At 47.5% G+C, this 21,037-nt stretch overlaps 3 protein-coding genes across 3 annotated transcripts; 1 reads left to right on the top strand and 2 right to left on the bottom strand.

The window, feature by feature from the left end:
- Nucleotides 1-349: 349 nt before the first annotated feature.
- Nucleotides 350-16,035, bottom strand: SART3 (spliceosome associated factor 3, U4/U6 recycling protein). The gene is made up of 19 exons (XM_002193757.6): nt 15,485-16,035; nt 14,555-14,681; nt 13,808-13,912; nt 12,649-12,833; nt 11,038-11,143; nt 10,207-10,331; nt 9,627-9,782; nt 8,708-8,846; nt 8,238-8,345; nt 7,774-7,851; nt 7,521-7,579; nt 6,959-7,068; nt 6,613-6,725; nt 6,042-6,118; nt 5,499-5,664; nt 4,335-4,777; nt 3,516-3,668; nt 2,234-2,421; nt 350-1,411 (listed from the first exon to the last, which is right to left on the bottom strand). The coding sequence occupies exons 1-19, from the start codon at nt 15,899-15,901 to the stop codon at nt 1,231-1,233; spliced, it is 3,036 nt and encodes a 1,011-aa protein (XP_002193793.6). The 5' UTR covers nt 15,902-16,035; the 3' UTR covers nt 350-1,230.
- Nucleotides 16,036-16,221: 186 nt separating this feature from the next.
- ISCU (iron-sulfur cluster assembly enzyme) lies at nt 16,222-18,821 on the top strand. Its single transcript, NM_001245106.2, is given in 5 exon segments — nt 16,222-16,312; nt 16,387-16,500; nt 16,716-16,826; nt 17,399-17,477; nt 17,841-18,821. Coding segments are annotated over 5 exon segments (483 nt in total). The 5' UTR covers nt 16,222-16,228; the 3' UTR covers nt 17,936-18,821.
- Nucleotides 18,822-19,890: 1,069 nt separating this feature from the next.
- TMEM119 (transmembrane protein 119) lies at nt 19,891-20,841 on the bottom strand. The gene has a single exon (XM_072936198.1). The coding sequence runs from the start codon at nt 20,759-20,761 to the stop codon at nt 20,021-20,023; it is 741 nt and encodes a 246-aa protein (XP_072792299.1). The 5' UTR covers nt 20,762-20,841; the 3' UTR covers nt 19,891-20,020.
- Between the last annotated feature and the right edge of the window lie 196 nt (nt 20,842-21,037).

Genomic DNA, 21,037 nt, shown 5'->3' with positions numbered 1-21,037 from the left:
TCATCATTTCAAAGTAAAGCCAAATGAAATCAGCACAGAAAATAGTGTTTATTTGCAGCAGTGTTTGTGTGGTCCAAGTGAACTCAGCACTGGGGTCCCCCCTCACATCCACCCCTCTGGGTGGTGACTTCCAGGGTAGTCAAGCAGGGATGTTTCTATCCAAGATCACATGTTGGAAAGTCTGAGGTGATGGCTGAAGGGATTTCAGGATATTCAGAGCAGATGGAATGAGCTGCTTCAAGGCCTGAGGGACACTGAGCACACCTGAGAGGTGAGGTACATCACTATCACCCAGCTGCCAGAGGAGAAGTGCAGTTCCAACACCCACATTTAAACAAAAGCAACAGTATTTATAGAAAACCTTTGAGAACTTGAGTTTAATAAACCGAGAAACGTCAGCTTGCACTTCACAGTTGTACAAAACCATACAGAAACCACCTGCAAAAAGACATGAGCTAGCTAGGAAAAAACAACCGAAAAACAACTAAAAAACCTGGTCCTCAGCAATAGCACGTCCAGCTTTGTGGGAAACAAAAATTACCACCTAAGGATCAGCTCCTGACACTTGAAAAGAATCAGCTCAATGTCCTTTACAAATACACCATATAAAAAACAGGTCAACTGGAACAGAACAGGAACTGGATACATATATATGTATATCTGTGTATCTACATATACACACATATGTATAGAAACTCTCCCAATACTAAAAGAGGCCATTGTGGTGAAGTTGGAGCATCTGCTGTTGGATTCTGCATGGAAGGAGACGACAGTCCCTGCGTGCATGGGTTTGGGTGAAGAATGGGGCTGTTGGCAGAGAGAATGTCTGCAATCCCAGTCTGAGCTGACCAGTGGAGCTTGCTGAGGTCCTCCCATGGCATCTTATTCGTCAATGAAAGAGAAAATTGGTGGAAAGTACTCCAAAAACTCCATGTGGCATCCAAACTGTGCAGGAAATATTTCCCCCGTCGTTACCCTCAATATGAGGGATCTCATTAATGCCATTTCACCAGAACAAAAGTGTAACTCCTTGCTCTTAGAGGAAAAAAAAAACCAAACAAAACCACCACCTGGATTTGTACCATCCTCCACTGATCCCGAGGAATGCAGCAGTCCAGTATTTACACGGGATTGGGACAGGCGTTCTCTCCTTGCAAAGCTTAAGGACACAACATGGCTTCCAAAAGGCATTTCACATTGGACCAGACCCGCTGAGTGCACACTCCTCGCTCACTTTTTCAGGAGCATCTTGGCAAAATCTGCATTGGACATCTTTTTAGGCTCTGCAGGGGGGTCAGAGGACGCTGCTGGTGAGTTCTGGACCATCCCATTCTCAGCCTTGGCCATGGGGTTGCTCTGACGCTGCAGCGCCCGGGGCATCATGGAGAGCTGTGTCCTTCCCTTCCCTCGCCTGGAAGGGAAAAAAATTCCCATTAAAACACACTCTTTTAGCTTGGGGGAACAACAAGGACTTGTCTGCTACGAGGAATACACATTTCAATATAATTCCTGTCATTTGTTTCAGGGATAAAGCTTTCCATGGGTGTCTCTGAAGCACCCCCGAGTTCTGGTAAACAACATCCACCCTACAGTCCCCAGGTTGAAGCTCTGTTTTTCCACAGGGGCTCATCCCATACAGGAACACTAAAAGATGATGGAGCAGCTTTAATGTTCACTAGGAACAATGGCTGCTTCTCCAGAGGGAGAGGATGTGGAGGTTATTTAAGGATCTGTGCTGACATCAGATCCAAGGGGATGGCCAGTGCCTGATCCTCTCGTTGCTACAGAACTGTTTCTGTTGATAAAGAGGAAAAATTTGCTTTTCCTCATCAATCTGAAACCCCATTTTTTCATGGTTCTTTCAGATTCACAGGATCCTACACTGATTTGGGCTGGAAGAAGCCTTGAAGATCACCCAGTTACACCCCCTGCCATGGGCATGGACACCTTCTACCACCCCAGGTTTCTCTAAGCTCCATCCAGCCCAGCCTTGGACACTTCCAGGGATCCAGGAGCAGCCACAGCTTCTCTGGGCCTCCCCACCCTCACAGGGATGAATTCCTTCCCAATATCCCATCTGCAGTGGGAAACCCTTCCCCCTTGCCCACATAAAAAAATCCCTCTCCCTCCTTTTTCTAAGCCCGCATATTCCAGCTAAGATTCCCAAACTTTAGCACTAAAAAAGCACAGAATTTCCCTTGCAGGCAGTGCCAGGCACCCCTCCCTCACTCACGCTCCATAGATCTGTCGTGGTGCCATGGGCAGGGAGGCCCTGCCGGGCTCAGGCCGGTCCGGAAGCTTCCGGAGCGGGGGGTTGCTGATCATCACCTTGATGACGTGGTCCTTCATTGTCAGCCCATCCATCTTCAGCACAGCCTGTGAGGCCTGGGCTTCACTCTCATATTCCACATAAGCCAGGCCCTAAATTAAGAAAAGAAAGAAGCTACATAAGGTTTTAGTGGTTGTGTAACAGCTGATGAGGAATTTGTAAATGAGGGAAACTCAACATGGCTCAGTCCCAATGTTCATCACTCCCAATCCGTTCTCCTTACAAACTTGTATTTCTTGTCTCTTACTCCTGATGCCCTCATGTGTGGAAAAAGTATTAAAAAAGGAAAGAACCACTCCAGAAATGCTGTTAAAGTAAATATAATGAAGTACCATGACAAGCTCGCACAGGGAGGGCATCACCTCTCCCTGCTGCTACTCTTTTAAATGGCATTCAAAGCCTTAAGCTGCATTTTTTGGATTATCCAGTTTCACAGGAGAGGCATCAGGTTTTACATAACTTTCCCAAAATACATTCATCTGTGGTTTACACACAATCCCAGCTCAAACTAAGCTCAGAACAAGAGTTGGGATTCCCAAGAGCACTCATTACAAGGTGAGCACACAACAGGAACTCCACCTGAGGTGATGCAAAGGGCAAGAAAATTCAATTTAAATCCATGAACACCACTTCCAAGATGTCCCTGTGGACAGGACTCACCACACAGACACAGACAGGGGACAGAGTTTTGGCAGGACAGCAACTGGTTCAGAATCCCTTATTTAAACAAGGAGTCATTTATTCAGGGATGGAAATAATGAGCCCTGTCAGAGAGGGGGCTCATTTCTCACTGGCAAATCCCTTCCTGCAGCAGATGTTAGGAACAAAAGCCTCAGGAAATTGAGGAAAGGAGGATGGGAACTGGTTGCACCAGGTAAACCCCATTTAGCCAGTTATTTACAAAACAAACCTTTACAGAGTCACCTGATTTTACCATACTGAAAATGCTGTAAACATTTTCTCCTCCATCCCATTTTTCTTATGCAATTTAGGAAGTATTTTGGAAAAATTCCTTTGGTTTTCTGCACAAAGGCACACTGGGCTGTATAAATCCAAGCTCTTCCACAAATATTAATACAACACCACACTGGCAACTTAATCAACCCAACTTTTTTGTCTCCAGACTCCATGACAAGCTTCTTTTTGAAGGATTCCTTAAAACTAGGAGGGTGTTAAGGATGCCTACCTTGGGTTTTCCAGCTCTGTTAGTGACCAGTCGAATGTCCTTCACATTCCCATGGGCTTTACACACCTCCTCCAGCTCCTCCTTAGTGCAGGAAAATGGCAAACCGGATATAAAGAGTTTATGTTTCTCCAGGGTAGTGCTGTACCTGAACACCTGAAGGAACAAAAAAGATGTTGGTTCACAAACCAGCCAGAAATTCCAAGGATTTCAATTCCACACTCCAAAAGTAATTCCTGTTTGTGGGATCCAAAACTGCCTCAAAGCCATGAGCAGTGTTTCAGAAGATATTTGCATATAAACACCAAGGACTTGCAAGTAAATGCTACTAAACCCCTTCCCAATGAGGGCAGACACTGACAATCACACAATATCCCGAGCTGGAAGGGATCCAGAAGGATCAGAGCCCAATTCCTATAATAATATATTTATAATATTGCCTTCTTGCTCAGCTGTCACTATGGGAACACTGAATTTTTCTGTGCAGGAGCTCCAGAATGCAGAAATCCCCTGATTACACAACTGAGCTCTAGTAGAGAACATCTCCAGCCAGGGGACTGGGTAACAAATGCTGACCAAGAACACTCTACAGAAGTTGAACCCGGGTAGATCCCATCACTAAACTGCTCAGATCAGCAGATTTCTGCCATTCTTGAGTAAATTATGTCAATCCTCGTGCCTGGTAAAGTAACAGAAGGTGCAAAAAGTCCCCCCAAGAAAACAAAAGAGAGTTAAAAGAAGTGTAACATGAATTGGACACAACAGATTCCACCAACTCCCTTCCCCACATCCACTGTCCAACAGGAACCAGCAAAACTTTACCTTAAAGTCAGGATTCTTGTTCTTGTCAACACAAGGAGACACAAACATGGGCCTGCCCTCCACAGCCGTGCGATCCAAGGCCAGGGCCTGCCGAGCAGCCTCCTCCTCCCTGAACTGCACGTAGCAGTAGCCACGGAAGGTGCCCTTGTTGTTGAACACTGCTCGGATCTCCACGACCTCCCCACAGCTCCCAAAGAGCTCCCTCAGCTTGGCTTCGGGCTCTGCCATGGTGTAGGAGAGGTTGCTGACAAACACAGTGACTTTGTCCTTGCTGCTGTCGTGGAGAACTTTGGGGATGTCCTTGCGGCTGGTGGATGCCTTTTCCTTGGGGCCTGCTGGCCCATCTGGCTTCTCACCTCTCCCAAAGAGCCCAGCCTCCACCTCCATGTCCTCTTCAGGGAGCACCCCATCACCCTCTCCCCTGTGCCTCTTGCTGGGCAGCTCTGATGGGTGGAATTGAAAAATGTTACAGAACATTACCCCATTCCTTCCCCACTGAAACTCCTCTGCCCTCCATTCCCACTGTGGTGCTTGGAAATGGCACATGGAAGCACAAATACAATGAAAGGTATTAAAGACACCACACAAAAACCTCCCTCAGCTTTTAAAGAACAAATAACAACAGATTATTCCACCAACACAGCTTTAGATGAAAGCAACTGGAATATTTGTTCCTTTTTTCAGCCAGTCATAACTGACAGTTGCTGATTCACGTTCTTTTCTTTGTCTAATGGTTCTTTATTTAAAAAAAATAGAACTCTAAATCTCAGAAAAATCCCAGGGGCAACAACCTATTAAAGTCTTCTGTTCCCACCTCCAAGAAGCTGAACCAATTCTTAATAACCCAATTTAGACACACAGATCAGTATCATAGGATGAGTCAGAAAAACTACTTTAAAGGAAAATTAGGGAAGAAAAAACCAAAATCACAATATCCAAAATAAGAAACGCCAAGAAAACTCTGGAAGTTCTCATAAACCTGTGTTTCTCTTGGTATAAAATCATTTAGCCTTGTTTGCATTTCACTCCCACACTGAACACTTCCCAGGAGAAAGCAGCCCTGGAAAGACACCAGTGCTGGCAATTCTTCAGCTCCCTCTACCACAAGACAACCAATAACCCTGTTGCCAGAGCTCTGAAGTTTCAATTTAATTTTATTTTTACCTTCTTCTTGTCCCCATTCACCCTCGTCATCCTCGTCTGCTTTGCGCTTGTCCCCAATCTTGGTTTTTTTGGCTTTTTTGGAAGCTTTCTTCTCTGCCCTTGCCTGCTTTCTCTGCTCAGCTCTCTCCTCCTCCTGCTTTGCCAGAGCAGCTTCTTTCTCAGCAGCCTAAAACACAGATTTATTTCTTTTTTTTTCACACTGGCTGCAGATTGCAGAGCATTTTCCTGAGCACTGAGCCCAGAGGGTTTTCTCCTAACCCCAGCACTAACAGGGACATCATTTAAAGCTCATCCCAATTCTTTGCTCTCACAGCTTTCTTGAAGGCACATCACTCTTGTGGCCATCCAAGGGGCAAAAGGAGAAAGATAAAAAGCAGCAAGAGGTTGTTAATCATAGTTTTAAAGTAAAAATCAATAGTTCTAGGGCTTGAAGGCATTTCAGGCTTATGTGGGGGGAAGCCCCATTAAAAATGTGACATTCAGGGTAGCATGGACTTAATTTAGGTGTTTAAAATGCTTTGGTAGCTCACAGAAAGTTCTGACCTTTGCTCTTTGCTCATTCACTCGAGCCAATCTGTTCTCAGTTTTCTGAACAGCTGCATCCCAGTCTTCCAATGTTCCTAAAGGATAAAATTAAAATAAATTTTAAAGCCTTTTATTTAGCTTTCTCATAATTCAAATATACAATTCTAGAAAAATAAGAGTCACTGAGTTCATTCACTTGCTGTGTAATATTTAACATTACACATGAAAATTCTATTTATAACAACTAGCCTGCAAGGTAAAAAAAAAAAAACCCAAGAGCCAAGCAGAGCAGAAACCTCTCATTAATAATGCAAGACTCCAAAAAGGCATGGAAAAATCCAGTGATTTCAGAAAAGCAAGGAAGAAAAGAGCTGTCTGTGGACTTGACAGCAGTGAAAAGTGAGACTTCAGTAGAGCACAAAACACAGGATCAAAAGCCTGTGCGCCACCTCTGCCTTACCAGGCTAAGAGATGCAGTAATTAATCACCTTCTGCCAGTCATATAGTTACCTTCTGTTAATTAATCACCTCCTGCCTGTCACTCAGAGACTTTTTGTCACTTAGCCACCCCCTGGCAGTGCCCAGGTACCTTCTATCCTCTCGAGGGTGAGCAGCACCTCGCAGACGTGCTCGGGGTAGTCGCTGGTGCACTGCACTGCTCGGTGCAGAGCCTTCCTGCAGTGCTGGGTGTCCCCGTGGGCCCTGCAGGGGGGGACAGGACACTGAGGGGACAAAGCACACACAATTCCAGCCAAAGCACACACAATTCCAGCCATGCAAACATTCCCCCTCCTTCCCCAGCTGCTGCCACACTCCTGGAAGCCACAGCAGAGCCGCCCCAAGAAGCTCAAAGGTGTTTTGCAAACCCAGACAAAACACATTTGTTCTAAACTGTCTTCTCCCACAGATGAGGTAAGTAAAAAATGAATTACTACCTTTCCAGGTTGTAATATTCCAGCCACATGTTGGCATATTTGGCATTTCCTTTAGTCATGATGTTGTCCCAGAGCTCCCTGGCTTTCTGCATGTTGTTACACAAGCGGGCCTGCAAAGGAGCATCCAAAATATCCTTCAGGATTATTTGTTTATCATTAATCCCAAACCAAAAAAACCCCACAGATGCTGAAGACAGACCCAGCAAGATACATCTGAGCTTTACAGGAGTCAAAATAAACACCTGACACAATCCTTCTACTGAATAGTCCTTCCCTGCCCATCTCTCCCATCAGTCTTGGTTCTGGCTCCCACATCCATTTGGTTTTAGTCATTATAAAAGAAATTACAGAGCTGCTTCTGAATTTTTTCCTTTTCTTGTTGATGAATGTACCTAATAACTTATCAGACTGAGCAATTGGTTTGTGTTTAGGAAGAGGAGCAAGGGGAGAGGGAAAATGGATTGGGAAAGGACTGCATTCCATGGTTGGAATGTTAAAACATTTTATTTTAAATCCATTTTATCAGGTTCAGAAATTTAAATACAGCAGAGAGAAACATCACCTCAACTCTTGCCCAGTTCTGCATGATGGTGCAGGATGGATCTCCACTTTCACTGAACCCTAGGAAGAAAAACAAGGACTGTTTGTTGCACTTGGCTCTCAGAAATATAAGTGTTTATTAAACGGGTCCCACATGGAGATGAAATCTTTATCTGCAGCTTTCTGAAACGTTCAATATTCTTGAAGACAAATATTGTGTGAAGAACTGATCTTACAAAACTGAAGAAAAAAAAACTTGGGATGATTTCACTTACTTTCTTCTACTTCTTGTTTCAAGTACTCCACAGCTCGTGCAAATGTAGAGCGCAGCTCCTCCAGCTCCTTACTGGAGTCTGCAGGAAAAACGAGAAAGAACAGCCTTAAAATAATAATTTAGTCTTCATTTCGCATCCAATAAAATCATCTCCTTAACATCCACAATGAATTGACTGGGGGGAGATTAAATTTATTACGTCTCATTATTATTCCTTAAATTTACAATTTTATAATGAGCAAAAGTCACTGCATTAATAATTTTTAAAAATCAGATATCAAAAATATAAGGCAGGGCATTTTTGCAATAGAAAACCAACCAAATTCTTATTTTTTACAGACATTAACTGGCCAGAGAATATTTCTTGTAAAAGATGAAAATGCTGTTTATTTTCTTTTTAAAAGTAATATCCAAGAAGTACAAAGCAAATAGTACAGATATTCATTCTGTATTTATCATACCGACCTTGTGTAAAATCCACCCTTCTCCTCAGGTAATCCAGGTAAGCCTGCCAGATCTCTACATAGTCTGTTGCTTGAATAAAACCTGCATTCAGAGCTTTTTCAAACATTTCTGAAAGAAAAATGGGAAAAAAACAGTTACTTCCCATATGCTGTTAAAATTAGCAAGCTGCAGTGAGTGCACAAAGAAATATCTACACAAACACCACCGGTTTCTAGGAAGACAGGAAAAGAAATCCTATACAATAAATTGGTTTAGGAAGTGAATTTAAAAGCTGAACTCAGGAATGTTCATCCCAAGCTGTTCATTGCTTGCTCAGGGCGAAGCTGCTCAAGCAAAGCAGCTTTGCCCTTGCAGGACCTGCTGCCTGTGGCAGCAGCAGGACAAGAACAGATCCTGCAAGTCCCATTTGTCCCAGGCTGTCTGGAGTGCAGAGAGCAGCTCTGAACTGCAATTGCTGATTCTTTCCTCACCAGAAATGATGCTGTGCTCAACCCTGTGCCTCTCCATGGCCAGCAGGTACCTAATCCACAGCCCAACAGTCCAGGGGCAGTTCCTGACAGCGCGGTCGTGAGCGGATAAAACCAATTCCTTCACCTTCAGCTGCCTGTCCTGAAAGAATCACACAAGAAAAAGTAAAGTTCCTGTCAACCAGAGAGACCACCCGAGACAAACTCAGCTTATAAAGAGCCAACACGTAAAACCCAGCACTTTCATTTAATATTTAAAAAGCTCAGATGAGTATTTTAAATTCTGTATTCCTAAAAACTCAGTGAATACCTTCCAGTGAGGCAGAATATGCTCAGGAAAGAACTACCAGGTTAGTGAGGTGTTTTCTGCCCAATAAATAAATATAGGCACTGAGTGAATTCCCAACTGTTCCTAGAATGTTAAGCATACAAAGAAGGAGCACACCCAGCCTATTTGTGGAGGTGTTGTTCCACCTGCAACCTCCTGTGTCCAGCTGGGAAGAGAAAGAGATGATGGAAAAGCTGAGCCTGGATAAGCTCCTGCAGGGAGTCACCCTGATCCCTTAATCCAGCCAGCTTCTGTCCTGCCTCTGGAGCTCAGCATCAGCTTCAAACTGCACTAACAAACCCCCCTGGAAACAGAAGCTGAACATCTGGGTTTGTTTCAGTGCTCACACCCTGTAATTCTGCAGAGAAAACACAGCTAGAGCAGAGAAAAGCGAGAAATGCTCACAAGAGGAATAAACACATCCCTGAAAGCAGGGGGAAACCAAAGGTGAGGTGAAAATCAGTTTCTGGAAGATTTACAGATTAAAGGACAGGACTGAGGTAGAACTTAATGGCTGTTTATCAGCAACTGAGATTAAAAAGAAACAAAGGCAGGAAAATAAATGTGCAAACATTCCTGGGTTTACTTCCTTACCAAATACTGGTTGTAGCGTGCCCATAGGTCTGGGACAAGGCAGTTCTCAGCCAAAGCTCTCTCATAGATCAACTGAATCCGAGCTGGGTCACCTGCTTTCATTTCAAAATCAATGTAAGCTTGGTATTCTGCCAGCTTTGGGGTTTCAGCACCCAGCTGGAAAACAACCAGGGAGACACAACATCAAACTCTTCAACAAAGCAAGATTCCAACAGTTCAGCTGTTCCTCAGAGTAGCTCTTGTGCAAGATTTCACACAAGAAATCTGTCTCTCTATCAGCAGCTGTTGATTTTCATACATCTCTGAATAAGCCTGAAATCAGTCAGATCCTGGGTTTATTCCCCTTAACCCAATCCTGGAAAACACACCCAGAGTCCTCATGTGCACCCAAGGGTGGTCTGGCACACTCAATGCATCCCATAATTTCCAGTACTCCCAGTATATAATTGTCAGTATTCCCACTGCTGACAAAATCCCCCAGCTAGTGACTAGAAAAATAATAAATTTGGAAAAAAAAATATAAATCACCCCAAAGCAATTCCCTCTTAGTTTTGAAGGAAGGTGTAAGTGCCAGCATTACCAGTGCCTCCTCGTAGGGTTTACACTTCTCCAGCTGCTGTAGAGCTTTTTTGTAGTTCTTTATTGTTGTTTCTGGAATGGGGTCTTCTGACCACTCCTCATATTCAGCATATGAAGCCTCCATGTCTATTAAAACATGAAATCCCATCAATAATGCACTTATGAAACTAAAAATTCAGATTTCAACCTATGTTCAGTTCTAGGACAAATTCCTTGTTTTACTGATATAGTATTTATAATTTATTTAGAGTAAATATTTAAATTTTTATCCTCTTTTGGTTCTTACTGTCACACTGCTGTGTTCTTAAAGGATTCAGACATTTAATCTCACACAGTGTCCTATAACAAACTCAGGGCAAGTTGTATTAAAGCTGCTCAACTGGAATTAGAAAACCAAAGTGGCAAAATTTTCCCCAAGGCTTTAGAGAAAAGAGGACCCAAATTCTTTCCAGATGGAAATGAAGTCAAAAGAACTGTGCTTAATATTCTCCCACGAGCAAGAAAAGGGACTCAAGGAGCTTAAAGCAGGAATTCCAACAACCCAGCTGCCAGATATTCCCTAGCAAAGGTTTTATGCAGCAATCACAGCTGAACTCCTCATTTTTACATCACATTTTGTGCTCCTCGCTTGCACTTTGAACATCTTCAAATCCCAACCAGGTGAACCGAATCCCACCAACTCAGAACATTCCTGATCCGCAGGGATCTGTGCCTCATCCAAGACAGCACAAGACCTCCAGCTGCACTTGGAGAGGCTGTGCCAGGAGAATCCTGATGCCTGGAGCATCACCCAGCTGCTCCAGGCCCTCTGTCCCAGCATTCCAGCCCTTACCCAGCAGTGGGATCCCCAGCTGGCGCCGGAAGAGTGTGTGGATCTTCTCGAGCTGGCTGCACAGCACCTGCTGCTGCTCCGGGGATGGAATGCTGCCAGGAGCTGGCTGCAAGCAAAAAAAAAAAAAACAGGGAAATTCAATCCATTCCCTCCAGCCTGAGCTGATGGACATGAGAGGGAATTGTTTATGAGCTGAGGGAACTGAGATCAAAGTGAATACATGATCCTTGAAGGGCACACAGGGCCAACCTGCATCTCAAGTCGCTGCTGGGAAAGTTAAACTTGGGAATTGCTCCCCTTGGAAGGGGGATGAATGGGAAAAGAATTCCTGACTGAAAGCTGAAACAAGCACAGGGAAATGATCACCTGAGAACAAGGAAGCAGCAGGCGACTGAGCCATTTCACAACCCCACCGTGCTGCCAAAGAGGGTTTCAGTAAATCCCTGGGGTGTGGGGAGAGGATCTAAAACTTCCAGCCTTAATTGTGTTTGGGAATGAAAGAACATCCTCCTGTTACTCCTTTGTTAGGGGTTGAAAAGGATCTTTTAAGACCAAATAGTCCCCACTGCCACCATGAGCAGGGACATCTTTAAACTTCCATCTCTTATGTAGCAAATTATCAAAAATAAGGGAACATTCCCATTCTGGTCATCTTGGAAAGGTGGCTTTTGCAGATTTCAAACTGTACTTTCCAGGTATAAAATACCCTCATCCAAAAGTCTGTGGATAAAATACCCTCCTCCACAAATTGTGAAATAATAAATGAGTTAAAAGCTGAATAGTCTAGGAATTTAAACTTGGTTGACTCTATGCAGAAACAGCCACAGAACATTGTTTAATAATGAAACATTTCAATTTAAAGCTGTTCTTGGCACCTCAGTCAGCAGCAGAGCCAAACTTTGCTCCTGGATTTGAGATGATTTTAGGATTTTACTGCAGCACAAATCCATTACTTTATCAGCCAAATCCACAGAATGGTTTTCCTGGAGCACAGGGTTGGTTTCTACACCTGGGAAGAAACAACTGAGACACGACAGGAAGGAGACAGCTCCAGGCGACTCCAGGAGCTGCACCACAGCTTTTTTGGGATGGAAGTGACATAGAGTAAAATTTAACAGAGTAGAAAATCTATCCAGATTCAGGTGAAGTGTACTGTGCAGTAGCTTGCTAAAATGAGTAAATATGCTGTTTAGTCTGTTAACTCTGCTGTGCTTATAAAACTGTCCTAGCCAAGAAGAAAAAAATGTAATTTCTAAGGTAAAGAAATAAGAAGGGCCCTTTGAACTTTGAAACTAAGAGAAGAAGAAGTCTTCTTAGTTTCTTCTCTGCAAAAAGGGACAAAAGGATTAGAGTTCTTTGTACAAAAGGCTAACTATAAATTGTAACTTGAAATTAACAGAATAAATATGCATGAACTTATTATAAGATTCTATGTATATGTAAATTAGTGCGAGATAATAAAAAAGACTGGGAATCCCTAAGGGGTGCAAGCTCTTTGAAGGGACATTTCTGTAGCAAGAGAAATCCCAGTGCGCGCCTAGAGCTAAAATAAATAAAATTATCACTTCCCTACAAATCTTTATTAGAATTGTAGAGTTTTGATAGGCTCACCTGTGCTGTTTCCAGGATGGCATTCTCAAATTCCCTGTAGGCTTCCCACAGGGCCGTGCCCTTGGTGACGTGCAGCCCCACGGCCGTCAGAGCCCGCTCGAAGATGGACCGAACCTTCTCGATGCCTCCTTCCTGCCCAATGCCTCCAATGGAATACTGGGCATATTCCAGCCAAATTTCAGGACCTAAACAAGGTCAGGAGAAGCAGGTGATTTGATCTTTTAAAAAATAATACAAAGAAATGCAGCTCTGCTTCCCACAAATACCTCGTGCTGCGTGTAAATAGAATAACACGTGGCAATGTTGTTTTTTATCCGAAAAAGTTAAAATATTTGGGGATTGTATTTATGCTGCTGGCTCAGCAGCAGCAGCCCCAGTTTCCTTCTGAATGGTGTCACTCCTGTGGTTTTGTAGACAGGGACTGGCCCCACCTGTCACCTCTGCCACACAAACCACAGGAGGGATGCACCAAGATGCCTGAACAGCAAATTCCTGTTTCCTGAGCTGGGACCACAGAGCTGTCACATTCTGGAATAATTCAGATTAAAACAGCTCCTCCTACTTCTCTTTCCAAACTCCTGAATTTCCCTGAACAGCAACTCCTGAAGCAGCTGAGTCCTGCAGATGAAGGAGAGGTGGGAGAACAGCACTGGGTGCCTGGCACCATTCCCACCAACTCCAAATTCCATTTAGGGACCCCCAGGTTGGGACTGCCCTGGGTTCCAGAAGTGCCTCCAAACCCCAAATGAAATCCAGCAGATCCAGAGGATAATTCCTCACTTCTCCACCTCCATTCCTTCTTCCTGAGGGATCACCAATACCAGGTAATGTCACTGATGTGACATTCTGTACACAAATTTTGGGGGGATTTACCTCCATATTCCCTCCACTTCTTCAGGCTTCATTTTTCCAGCTCTTTACCCCAATTCCCAAAGAACTCAGGGATTTATCCCCAAAATTTTAAGCTACAGCATCTCCTGAGGACTACAGAGACCAGACACCACATCCTTCCTTTGCATCACTCCACATTCACATTTTAGAAATTAGTTTGAAATTTTGACTCAATTTCTTCATTATAACAGAAGCAACAGACTTCCCTACAAAACCAAACCTGGATGCAACAAAAGCCATTTTAAAACATTTTTTTTTGATGACTTACAGATATAATCTTTGACAGCTCTTTCAAACAGCTCATAAACCTTCTCTCTCTCAGAGATCTCTGAAGCCATTTTTATCTCATCCTTCAACCAGTCCAGCCAAATTTCTGGAAGGAAAAAAATATTAGAGAAGATCATTAATATTCAGAAATAACAAGTTATGCCCACTTGATGAGTTTTTAGCAAAAAAATTAAAACCAAGGAGGGGGAGTAAGGCAGATAGAGGAATTTTAGCCTCCACAATTTCTAATTAATTTCAAGTAAAAGTTAGGCAGAAAGCTTTTAAATTGGTGCTGAACAAGCACATTTCTACTAAAGGGAAAAGCTGGAATTTCTCAGGATTTAGAAAATCATCCCATTCCACCCCCTGCTATGGGCAGTGACAAGTTCCACTATCCCAGGTTGATCCAAGCCCTGTCCAGCCTGGCCTGGAGCACTTCCAGAGATCCAAGAACAGCCCCAGTTTCTCCAAGCAACCTCTGCCAGGGCCTCCCCACCCCTTTCCAATAATAAAACCCCACAGCCCCTGCAATAAAAGAAAAATCCCCACTTCAAGCACCCGCAATTTCCACCAGCAGGGAATTTTCTTTGCTGCTTGCCTATGAAATTTTTAGCAGGAGTTTGCTGAGCTCTGGATCACATTCCCCTGAGAGAGGGTGATGAAAATTTGGCCTGAATGTTTTATTTCACTGCTGAAGCATCTTGCATGGGTGATGCTTCACCTGCAGGGAGCAGAGGATGCTCTGTACCTTCAGTGAGGGGGAAGAGCTCGCTCATCTTCTGCCGAGCTCTGCGCAGCTTCACCAGCTCTCCCTCCTGCCGCAGCAGCTTGATCAGATCCAAGTGACAGTTGTAGTCAAAAGCATTGATGGAAAGCTTTAAAAAACAACAACAAAAAAATAATTTTAAAAGCCCTGTTGAGTGATGGACGCGAAAAAGTCAGAAAATAAATCACACATTCTTCCACCTTCTCTCCATCTTTGTGGAACCAACAGGATTAAGGAGAAGTTGACAAAAACCAGAAAAGTTCGTAATTTGCAAGGAATTTATGCATCATGTATGAGATATATGAATATGCAACAGGCTGTTGCTTTTAAGGTTATTCCTTTGTTCACAAGGGATGCTTTTCGTGACTTAGTGACCGAGAGCATCTGGACGTCCGTAATTCTTTGATTTTTATTGTCTTGTAATTGTCCTAACTCTAAACTTTATTACTCTAATTGTATTACTATTTTTATAAACATTTTATTATTATTAAACTTTCAAAACTTTAAAAACTAAATGATTGGCGTTTTTCACACTCAGATTTAACCTAACCCCAGACACAGCCCCGGCCGCTCCCTCGGCCACTGCTCAGAGAGAATTGCGCTTTCATTTCTTTAAAGGCGATAAAAAACCGCGGGAAGCCGGCTCACATTTCTCAATGAACACAAACTGCCTACTACACTTCCCTCTTATTTGCCTTTCAAAAAAAAAAAAAAAATTAAAAAAAAATCCCAAGCTGCTCAACTTCCATCTAAGACTCCAAACATTCACGGCGTTAAATCCCCGAATATCCGAGCGGGAAGAAACGCACAAGGAGCAGGGAAATTCACACCCTGACAGCCCCCAGCACCAAACCGGGGCACGGACACGGATTATCCCCGTTCCCGCCACACCCGCTGCCCCGCCGGGCCCACCTGCTCCTCCAGCCGCTGGATCTCGGCCTCGTTCTCCTTCTCCTCATCCTCGCCGTCCCCAGACGAGTCCGAGTCGCCCTCATCATCCGAGTCCCCGCCCGACTCGGGATCTCCCTCCGGCAGCCGCTTCTCCTCCTCGGCCGCCGCCTCAGCTCCCGCCGCCGCCATCTTATGCAGCTCCGCTCGCCGCCCGCCGCGCTCCGCCGCCCGCCGCGGCTGCCCCCGCGCCGCCCGTCCCGCAGTTCCGCCCCACCGCCGGCCGAACCGGGCGGGAAGAACCGGGATCCTCAGCCCGCCACTCGCCCCGCACTGACCCGCGCACCGGGGCAGCGCTGCGCCGAGTGCGGCCACGGCCTGACCCTTTGTCTTCAGCTCCGCGGCGCAGGCAGCACCGCGGGCACCCCGCTGTGTGGCCATCAGGGGGCCTCCGAGAGGGTCCGTGGCGTGCGCGGCGCGGCCGGGCCGCCATGTTGAGTGTGGCGCCGCGTGCGCACAGCCGCCGCCGTCTGTGGCGATGCGAACCCCGGCGCGACTGAATCGCCGTTTCTGTCGTTTATTTATTGACCGATCGTCTTAGCCACAGCGCGGCCGCCAGCGCCCCCGCCGCCTGCGCGGCCAACGTGTGACCGGGGGGAGAGGCGAGCTCCGGAGGCGAGGGGGCGTGGCCGGGGCGTGACCTGGGGGCGTGGCCATCCCACCCGAGGTTATAAAAAGGCGGCGCCACCGCCCCGCCCCTCAGTGAAGATGGCGGCGCTGAGGGCGGCGGGGGCGGCGCTGCTGCGGCCCCGGGCCGGGCCGGCCCCGGCCGCGCTGGGCTACCACAAGAAGGTGAGGGGCGAGCGTGACACGGGGAGGGGCGGGGGAAGCGCGGGGTGAGCCTGTCTGACGCTGCGTCTTTGCAGGTGGTGGATCACTACGAGAACCCGCGCAACGTCGGTTCCCTCGACAGCAAAGCCAAGAACGTGGGCACCGGCCTGGTGGGCGCCCCGGCCTGCGGCGACGTCATGAAGCTACAGGTGACCTTGGGGACCCGGTGGCACCTGGGTGGGGGTCACATGGGGCTGTTTCGAGGGTCAAAGCTCCCCTCAGGGGACAGCACGGGCTTCCCTCATGCCCACCCTGACCGTGCCCTGTGCCCGGGGCAGGTCCTGCCCCGCTCCCCGCTTCCCGGCTGGGGAAGACCTGGCTGAGCTGAACCGGGCACTGACATGTCCCCAAAACGCTCCCGCAGGTGGAAGTGGACGAGAACGGCAAGATCGTGGACGCCCGCTTCAAAACCTTCGGCTGCGGCTCAGCCATCGCCTCCAGCTCGCTGGCCACGGAGTGGGTCAAAGGGAAAACGGTGAGGGAGCTCCGGGAAAGCTGCAGAGTTTGTGTTTTCTGTTGGGATCATGTAGGAAGTGCTCTCCAGGGAGTCCCTGCACTACTGTGTGCTGTAGAAGTAACTGCCAGCACTGTCAGGGTTTCACTTGTAGGGCAATAATTGTCTTTTTCAACAACCATCATAGAATCATTAAGGTTAGAAAAACCCTTTGGGAACATCAAGTCCAACCACTCCCCCAGCAGCTCCACTCCTGACCACGTGCCCAAGTAAATAATTCCACCAGGAAATTACTTTGTCTTATGCAAAACCAGGCTGATGGCAGAAATTTTAGTTACTAAGAACCTTTAGGTCATTTCTGCCAGCAGTAAATGCACCTCAGTGTTTTGGTAGAGGATGAACAGACTTGAAACAGGCCAAGTGGGGACAGTGTGTGACACTGATGTCAGTCAGACATTCCTTAATTCCCATATCCCTCACTGCCCTGGGCAGCTGAGCTGATGTCCCCTGTGGATTCTGCTGGCTCTGGAGCATTAAACCTTCTTAGCAAACACAAACATCAAGGCCCATGACCACCTCTGCCTGTGTTTCAGGTTGATGAAGCGCTGAAAATCAAGAACACAGATATTGCCAAGGAACTCTGCCTTCCCCCTGTCAAACTGCACTGCTCCAGTAAGTAAAAACCCTGGGTCTCAGATACTCTGGAAATAGCACAGATGCTTCTGGATGCTGTTTTCCAAACAGTTTCTGCACAATGTTGTCCTTAAGAGAAAACATGTTCAGATTTCAGCGTTAATTCAAGAATTTTCAGATCACTTCAATATTTTGGAGCCTGTGGTTCAACAGACTGATACTAAACAATCAGATTCTGAATTATACTATTGAAATTGGAGGAATTCAGTATTTTAGGAATTCCATTCAGATTCTACTCCTCAGATCAGCCTGTGCTGCTGGTCTTGCCTGCTTTTGTTTTTCATCTTTTGTTTTAAAAGCTCTTGAGTTCTCCTTAAAATCCTTTTTTTTTTTGCTTTGCAGTGCTGGCTGAAGACGCCATCAAGGCTGCCTTGGCCGATTACAAACTGAAGCAGGATCCAAGCAGAGAATCCGACAAAAAAGCCGACAATGCCTGAACCGCCTGCGCAGCTTCCCCTCCTCACTCTGCAGTGCAATTCCCGAGCTGTTGTAGGACCCTGTGCACTACTCAAGCTGTAAGATACGCACAAGTTACACACAACGTGTCCCTGTGGTGTCCAGCCACCCCATAGTGCTCACACAGATGGGGGCTCCCATCCCGCTGGGAATGCCGCGGGAAGACTCCGCTCCGGAGACAAAACCCCGCTGTCCGGTACTGGAAGGGCTGCACTTTCATTTTTGTTTTGGGAAGATGTTTAGTTTTGCCTAATATTTTATGGAATTTAGTGGGAAGCGTTGCCCTGGTTTGGATGTGTGTGTGAGAGCTGTGGGGCCGCCCCTGGCTCCGGCTGTGTCAGGGTTGGTTTCGCAATCCAGGGGCAAATTCCTGCTCTTGGAATTCCGGGAACCTTTGCAGGTGCCAAAGGGAAAAGTGACCAGGAGACACTGGTGGTTTCTGCTCCCATCCTGTCGCCACTTAATTTTTGAAGTTCTTGTTTGAGGAACTGAGCCTGAATTTTGGGGTGTTTTCTCTTAAGAATTTCACTTCTTCACTCACTCTTATAGCTGTAAATCCTGGGCTAGAGGAAGGTGTCCCTGCCCAAGGAAGGGGTTTGCAACTGGATGACCTTTAAGATCCCTTCCTAACCAAACCACTCCAAGATTCTCCAAAGAGACTGGAACCTCAGTGGGGAATAGCAGAGCTGGAATGCAGAGCTGAGGGGGAGCTCCCAGAGTTCCTCTTTTCTGGAGGAGTATTTCCAAACCAAGCAGACAACACATTGGCAGACTTCACTTTTTAACCTTCTAACCTCCAACAAGACTCCTCACTTCCCATTTTTCATGCTGAGGGTGTTGTTAAACATTTAAAACCACACTTAAAAAAAAAATTGTCTCATTCTGCTCTGTCTGGGCACAATATTTGTAATTTTTAACACAGAGGTCGCGCATTGCTGTGAGTTTGTCACTCACAAGGTCCCTTTTGTGATTCCTCAGCTGGCACCCTCCAGCAGTGAGGAACGTGCCTCTCCCTCATGGAACAATCCTGCTATTGCCCAGTTAAAAAAAAAATCAGGGAAACTTCACACATTCACGTCTGCTTTGGGACAAAACCCGCTCTTTTTGCTGGCACTCTCTTCCCAAGGGAAGGTTGTGCTGAGGCAAGGACATAATGGGATAAAACACAGGGATACAGGAGGTTCAGGGATGCAGGGACGTGCTGCTTTTGAGGCAGGACAGCTTCACTCACCTTCCTGCTGTTCCCAGTGCAGCAGTTGCACCCCAGGGCCATGGCTGAGTCCTCGCAGCCCCTCCTCAGCCCACAGCTGTGGGTGCAAGATAAAGGTTTCCTGGAAGGGCACGTGATGTGCTGATGTGGGGACTGATAACACCCTGCCCAGGGCTCCAGTGCCCCTGGAGTCCAATCCAGCTGTGCCCCTGGAGGAGCACAAGGACACAGGGACGGTCCCCTGGCCACGCCACGGCTGCAGAGACACACAGGAGAGGAGCTGTGCGGAGAAAATGTTTATTTCTAGCTGAAGGGTTCAGGAAGTGAGGCAAAAATCCAGCTGGGCTCTGGGGTGGAAGAAGGAAAGAAGGGTCCTTGTCCCTAAATCCTCATCCCTCTTTCCCTTGGGTGGCCATGGGCAAAGCTGACCCATGTCCTACAGACCTCCAGCCCTGGTCCCATCCCTTCTCCCAGAGGGACGCAGCTCCCAGCCAGGAATCCAGCACGGACCAGGCTGCTGCTGCTGATTGAAATAACATTTGGGAGGAAGCTGGTGGCACAGTGGGGGCAGAGCTGCAGCTGGGGGGATGCACACACCCCCAGTGCCTGGGGTGGGAGAAGCCCCTTGGGCAGCAGGAGCTGGGGCTGATGGCGTTCCAGTGCTGGGGAAAACCACCAGCTGGCAAATGCCCCCCACGAGCATCCCATCAGCACCAGGGTGGGGGATCTGGGAGGGAATGGGATCTTCATCGGGGCTTCCTTGAGCCACCACGTACGTACGGAGCCTGACCCACCGTGTCCATCATGAGTCCCGAGCCAGCAGCTCCTCAGGCTTGGCCGGGACTGTGTCCCTGCCTCAGATTCCAGAGGGAGCCTGGCAGCCATCCTGGGATGCATCAGGCATCTCCTTGCTTCCTGCGCTCGCCGCTTCCTCCACGCCTGGATTTTGGGCAGGAGGCTTGGCTTGCTCATCCCCCAACTTCTTCTTTCCTTCCTCTTCTTCCTCCTTCTCCTCCTCCTGAGGGGAATTCTGCTCTCCCTGGGCCCCGTTGGCCAGCGGTGCCTTGTGGGGGGATTTGAGGTTCTGGGCAGCAGCCAGGATGTCCGCCTGGAGCTGCCAGCCAGCATCCAGCGGCTCCTCCACGCCGGCCTCGGGGCCTTTCTCGGGCACCTCGCTGAACGCCCGCGCTCCCCCCGACTTGTCCCGCTCATCCACGTATTTCTTCTTGGGAAAGGAGGAGGGATAATAGGCAGAGGCCTTGTGCTTCTGGCGCACGATGACGGCGGCGCAGATGATGAAGAGGAGGACGAAGGACAGCGAGCCCACCACCACCACCAGCAGCAAGTACTCCTTGAAGAAGTCCACCAGCCCGTCCAGCACGCCCGGCGCCGAGCTGTTGGTCACGGTGGTCCCCGGCGCGTCCCCCACCGTGGGGCTGACGCGGGGGGTCACGGGCTGGGCGGGCAGCGTGGCTGACGCCTCGTCCCCGTCCCCGCTGCCCGCGGCGTCCGGCAGCACCGGGCGGTGCCGGGGCGCTGCCGCCTGTGCCGCCAGCAGCACCGAGAGCAGCAGCCACGGGCCCATGGCTGAGCCCATTCCCAGGATCCCTGCAGGAGGAGACCTGTGGGGTGCAGAGAGGTGGGGGACACGTTAATACCCCAACACAGCGAGCTGCCCAAAGCAGCCTTCACCCGCCTGAATTTCCTTATGGAAGTAGAAAGGCAACTCGGGTTTTCTCGCCCTGACAGAGCAGGGGGCTCCTTTGTTTTCCAAGGGCGCAGCTGGAAGCCAGCTGGGTGGGATTGCTCAAGGCTGGGGGATCAGCGCCCGGCTCCAGACAACGATCATTTGGCTGATTAGAGAATTCCTGAA

The sequence above is a fragment of the Taeniopygia guttata genome, chromosome 15 (assembly GCF_048771995.1).
Source record: "Taeniopygia guttata chromosome 15, bTaeGut7.mat, whole genome shotgun sequence".
Taxonomy (NCBI): domain Eukaryota; kingdom Metazoa; phylum Chordata; class Aves; order Passeriformes; family Estrildidae; genus Taeniopygia; species Taeniopygia guttata.
Note: the sequence above shows the minus strand (reverse complement) of the source record. Positions and strands in the feature narration are given on the sequence as shown.